This window comes from Hipposideros armiger, unplaced genomic scaffold (genome assembly GCF_001890085.2).
Source record: "Hipposideros armiger isolate ML-2016 unplaced genomic scaffold, ASM189008v1 scaffold_140, whole genome shotgun sequence".
Taxonomy (NCBI): domain Eukaryota; kingdom Metazoa; phylum Chordata; class Mammalia; order Chiroptera; family Hipposideridae; genus Hipposideros; species Hipposideros armiger.
In genome coordinates this window covers 2,361,292-2,366,984 of record NW_017731490.1, presented here as the reverse complement: position 1 = coordinate 2,366,984, position 5,693 = coordinate 2,361,292, and the positions used below count along the sequence as shown (strand labels likewise).

At 39.8% G+C, this 5,693-nt stretch overlaps 1 protein-coding gene across 8 annotated transcripts in view; it reads right to left on the bottom strand.

The window, feature by feature from the left end:
- Nucleotides 1-5,693, bottom strand: part of NAA16 (N-alpha-acetyltransferase 16, NatA auxiliary subunit) — a 75,255-nt gene that overhangs the window by 52,744 nt on the left and 16,818 nt on the right. For all 8 annotated transcript variants that reach the window (XM_019650375.1, XM_019650378.1, XM_019650374.1 and 5 more), the window contains one exon: nucleotides 197-350. In XM_019650375.1, the coding sequence (XP_019505920.1) occupies nucleotides 197-350 (154 nt within the window). The remainder of the gene's footprint in view (nucleotides 1-196; nucleotides 351-5,693) is intronic.

The window sequence follows — 5,693 nt, the reverse complement described above, 5'->3', positions numbered from 1 at the left end:
TCTAAAATGAATATAACAACTACATCATAGGGCTGTTATAAGGATTTAATTAATTAATAATGGCTTAATAATAAGTGTCTAGAACATTGCCTAATACATAGCAAGTCTTGTTTAAGTGTTAAGACAGAATGAAATATATAGTTTTTTCTTCTTCTTTAATTGAGGCCATTAAAAAAGATAAAGCAGGTCAACTTACCTTTAATTTCTTCTACCAAAAGTTTATCACATATTTGTTTCTCATATGTTTCTATATGCTCCAAAGATTCCTGAAATTGATCTGCTTCTCTCATCACTTGATTCTGGTACAATATCAGTTCACTATACTCATAGTCTATTTTGTTGGGAGGAACCTAAAAAAACAAAAAGACCAAATTATAATATCTTATTTATATAATTACATAAAGCAGTTATAGATCATTGCATTCTGAGGAAAGTAATTCACATAGACTTAAAAAAGGAACCCACAAACAATAACAAATAGAAGAGTGATGAACAGCAAGACTAATATGTTCTTTAAAATAAGTAAAGGTGTGGGACTTCCGCATATGGCAAAGTAAACAGGTCAGCAAATCCTATACCCCAAAAAAAGTAGAAAAATGGCTACAATCCTAAAGAATCTACAATAAAAACCTACTAGAACTAATAAAGAAGTTAGACAAGGCGAAAGAATATGAAATCCATTATATTTCTTTACACTAGCATCAAACAAGCTGAAAATAAAATTAAAATAATTTCATTCACAACATCAAAAAAACAAAATATTTAGGAATAAATTCAAGAAACAAGATCTATATACTGAAGACTACTAAATATACTGAGAGAAATTCCAGACCTAAATAAATGGTGAGATAAGATAGCCCATTCCACATTCATGGATTAGAATACTCAATAATGTTTTGCTAGCAATTCTCCCCAAATTGATTTATAAATTCAATGCAATGCCTATCAAACTCTCAGCAAGCCTTTTTGCAAATTTACAAGCTAATCCTAAAATTCAAATGGAAATAAAAGGAACCCTATGTGGCCAAAAGAATTTGAAAAGAACAAGAGGGTATGCATTTCAAATTTCGAGGTTACTATAAAGCTACAGTATTCAATACAGTGTTGACACTGCATAAGGACATATAGATCAATGGAATAGAATACAAGGTCCAGAAATAAGTCTTTATATTCTGCTGAATTGATTGTCTACAAAAATGCCAAGGCAATTAATTCAGTGGGGAAAGGGTAGCCTCTTCAGCAAATAATGATGGTACGATTAAACATCCATATGCAAAAGACATATAATTCATACCATATACAAAAATAACTCAAAATGGATCACAGACCTAAATATGAGCGCTAAAACTATAAATGAAATCTTAGAAAAATAGGAGAAAATCTTAGTGACCCTATGCATAAAAGAAAAATTGGTAAGTTGGACTTCATCAAAACTGTAAACTTTTCTTCTTCAAAAGACACCATTAATAACATGAAAATACAAGTTACAGACTGGGAGAAAGATTTGCAAATAATGTATCTGATAAAGAACTTGTATTAAGAATATATAAGGAACTCTTACTTACAACTCAGTGGTAAAACAAACAACCCAATTAAAAAATGGGCACAAGATCTGAATAGACATTTCATCAAATAAGAAATATAAATGGGAAGCATTGATATTTGTCCCCATAAAGGCAATGAAGACACTGGCAAAAACTCTCAGACTCACCTATTTCAGAACTCTAGAAATTACCCAAAGGCTTACAGCAACTTGGGGAGCACTTATTGAAGAAAAACGGTTGGATCTTGGTAAGACTAGTGAGCTCTGTGGTGTTTTAACTTGCCCTAGTCCTATCCCATGCTCTCCAGCTGCACAGTAGCCTAGAAAAGTAAACTTGAATTCCCAGAGCAGCTTGACAGTCCCCAGAGAGGAAAGAGTAAAGCTGGAGCTCTTTCAAAGTCTCCTTCTTAAGGAACTGTAATTAACTGACCTATCTGATGGGTTCCTGGCAAGACCCACACACAAGGCAAGTTCAGAGTTTGCCCAGAGCAAAAAACCTCAGAGGAGGGAGAGGGCCAAAGGTGTTTGTCAAAAACAAACAAAAAAAGCCAATGTTTTACCTTTACAGTGCCTTAAGGGATGAGTAACAGTCAGGCAAACAACAGACTAACCAAAAATCCTTTTTAAAAAACTGGGAAATGTCATGTCCACAGGGGCTCTGAAAAGCACCACACATGCACAGAGATACGCACATACTCAGGAAAGGCCTTACTGAGAACGCCCTAAGCTCTCACCTCTTGTTGACCTTGACACTGCACAAACAAGAAGCAGAAAAATGTAAGGCAGAGTTGTAAACTGCCTGGCTGAGTACCAAAGGCATACCCCAACACTCACAGAGAAAATTAACAAAACTGTACACTGGTTCTTTGAAAAGACTAACAAAATTGACAACCTTCATCTACAATAACCAAGAAAAAAAGAGACTACTAAAATCAGGAATAAAAGGAGGTGCATTACCACAGACCCTACAGAAATAAAAAGGGTTATAAAGGACTATTATGGAAAGTTGTATGACAACAAGTTAGATAACTTAGATGAAATGGACTAATCCCTAGAAAAACACAAGTTACTGAAACTGATTCAAGAAGAAATAGAAAATCTAGAGAATAAATTAGTAATGAACTTCTGATAAAGAAAAGCCCAGGACAAGAAGCCACCACAGATGAATGCTACCAAATGTTTACAGAAAAACTGACACCATCCTTCACACACTCTTCCAAAAAACAGAAGGGAACACTTCATAACTCATTCCATGAGGCCAGCCAGACACACATATCAAACAAAAAGAAAACCACAATCTCTCTTATCCCAATATCCCTTAACCTCACTAATAATCAAGGAAACACAAAAGAAAAATGAGATCAACTTCTCCACATCTAGAAGATTGGAAAAACTAATAAAGCTGACAAGTGTCGGCAAGGATGTTGGAGAAATAATAATTGTAAAACCTTGCTGGTGAGCATATAAATTAGTACAGCTACTTCAGAGAGTGATGATAATACTTAGTAAAGCTGAAAAACACACAAACAGCTACAACTCTGCAATTCCAGTTTTAGGTATACATTGAAGAGAAACTCACAAATGTGGCTAGTGAAACAGCAGACAAGAATATTCATTTTTTTTAATTCATTTTTTTTAAGCACTGTTTTTTAATAGAGACAAAGCACAGTGGATCAACTAGAGCTTATTCATATAATGAAACACCAAATAGCAGTTAAAAATGGATAAACCAGGGCTGGCCCGAGTGGCTCAGTTGGTTAAGAGCTTGCTCAAGAGTGCGAGATCTGAGTAACAGGGTTGCTGATTCGATTCCTGGCCCGAGCTGAGCTGCCAATGGGGGGCAGGATGGCTCAGCTTTATAAAAAAAAAAGGATGAACTAGCCCTGCATGCACCAACAGAGATATGTTTCAAGAAATGTTGAATGAATGGGCCAGCAAAGTGGCGCGTTGGTTAAGAGCTGGCTTGGGACGCCGGTTCTGAGCGCATCAGGGCCCCAGTTCGGATCCCACATGAGGGCCAGTGACACTGCCCTCTACAGCTAAGATGGTGAACAACAGCTCGACCTGGAGCTGGGCTGCCGTTGAGTCGCCGGCAATGGCGTAGGCTGCAGCCCCGGTGGCAGTGGGTTGCCATGGGCCACCGTGTGTGGCTGGCAGCCAGTGTGAGCTGCCGGCAGTCGATGTGAGCTGTCAAGAGCCACCATGAGCGGCCGTCCAGAGGCTGGCGACTGACCTGCCTCACCCGGTTAGAGCGCAATGATGATACCAACATGGGCCAGTGAAGCGACGTCCTCCACAACTAGACTGAAGAACAAAAGGACAGCAACTTGTCTGTTCCCCTTCNGAAGCAACGTCCTCCACAACTAGACTGAAGAACAAAAGGACAGCAACTTGTCTGTTCCCCTTCCCCGATTCCCCAATAAAATCTTAAAAAAAAAGTTTGCTTGTCTTACATAACACTCACAAACTAAGTTACTCGCAATCCAAGGTTTTACATGTGGCATTCTGGAAAAGGTACAACCATGAACACAATAAATGATCTGTCATTGCCAGGGTTGGGGACAGGGAGAAATAAATGGGCAGAGCACAGAGGATTTTGAGGGCAGTGAAACTATTCTGTATGATACTGTAATGGTGCATGTGTGTTATTATACATTTGTCAAAACCAAGAGGGTGTACAACACCCAGCGCTCTAGAATGTAAACTATAGACTCCGGGGTGGTCATAATGTGCTAATGTAGGTTCATTGCTTATAACTAACGTCCCACTCTGGTGTGGGGTGTTGATAAGAGGGGAGGCTGTGCATGACAGGGACACAGGGTATATGGGACATCTTTGCACCTTCCACTAAATTTTGCTGTGAACCTAAATCTACTCTCAAAAATAAAGTTTATTTTATAAAAACTTGGTGCTTTAAAGTAAGAGCTCCAAAATCAGAAAGATGTGTTTAGAAATTAACTCTACCATCTAAAAGGTGGGGTGGCTTTGGGCAAGTCCTTAATCTCTCTAACCCTTAGTTTCCTCAACTATAAAATGGGGATGATAAATAATACCCATGTTAGAAGTGCTAAAAATTTAAATGAAATAAAGTAGTTTAAGCAATTACCATACTCTGAAACACAGGAAGAATCAGTATTAGCTATTATTTTTATTAAGCTTTAGAAGTCCTATAACTACATGAAACCGGTTTTAAACTATTTTAGTCGGACATTCTATTTTAAACAGTATTGCTCATGGAACGGGTACTTGATGAGCAAAGTTTTGTTAAGAAAAAATGTACATGACCCTTTGTTGAACTTTTTTTTTTTTTAATTGGGGAATTGGGGCAGGGGAACAGTGTTGGGGAATTGGGGAAGGGGACCAGCCAAGTTGTTGTTCTTCAATCTTAGCTGTGGAGGGCACCAGTTGCCATCTGGCCGCCCATCAGCAGCTCGTGGCCTCTAAGCTCAAGGTGCTGTGTTCAATCTTAGTTGCAGGTGGGTGTAGCCACCATCCCATGCAGGAGTTGAACCAGCAGCCTTGTTGTTAAGAGCACGCTCTATCCACTGAGCCATCAGGGTGGCAGCGCAGTTCAAGGTGCCAAGTTCAGTCTTAGTTGCGGGCGGGCATAGCTCACCATCGAACAGGCAGTCTTGTGGTTAGGAGCACGTGCTCTCACCAGCTGAGCCATCCTGCCACCTGTTGGCAGCTCAGCTCGGGTGCAGCATCACTAGCCCATCTGGAAATTGAACTGGCGGCTCTGTTGCTCAGAGCTCGCTGTCTTTTATTTATTTTTTTTTTTTAAAGATTTTTATTGGGGAATTGGGGGAAGGGGAACAGACAAGTTGTTGTTGTTTTGTTCTTCAACCTAGTTATGGAGGACGTTGCTTCACTGGCCCTAGTTGGCACCATCTTTGCGCTCTTCCCGGGCGAGGCAGGTCAGTCGCCAGCTTCCGGACGGCCGCTCACTGCGGCTGCTGGCCGCTCACGCTGGCTGCTGGCTACATATGGTAGCCCATGGCAACCCACTGCCACAGGGGCTCAGCTCAGCCCATGGCAACCCACTGCCACAGGGGCTTAGTCCCTCAGCTCTAAAATGAATATAACAACTACATCATAGGGCTGTTATAAGGATTTAATTAATTAATAATGGCTTAATAATAAGTGTCTA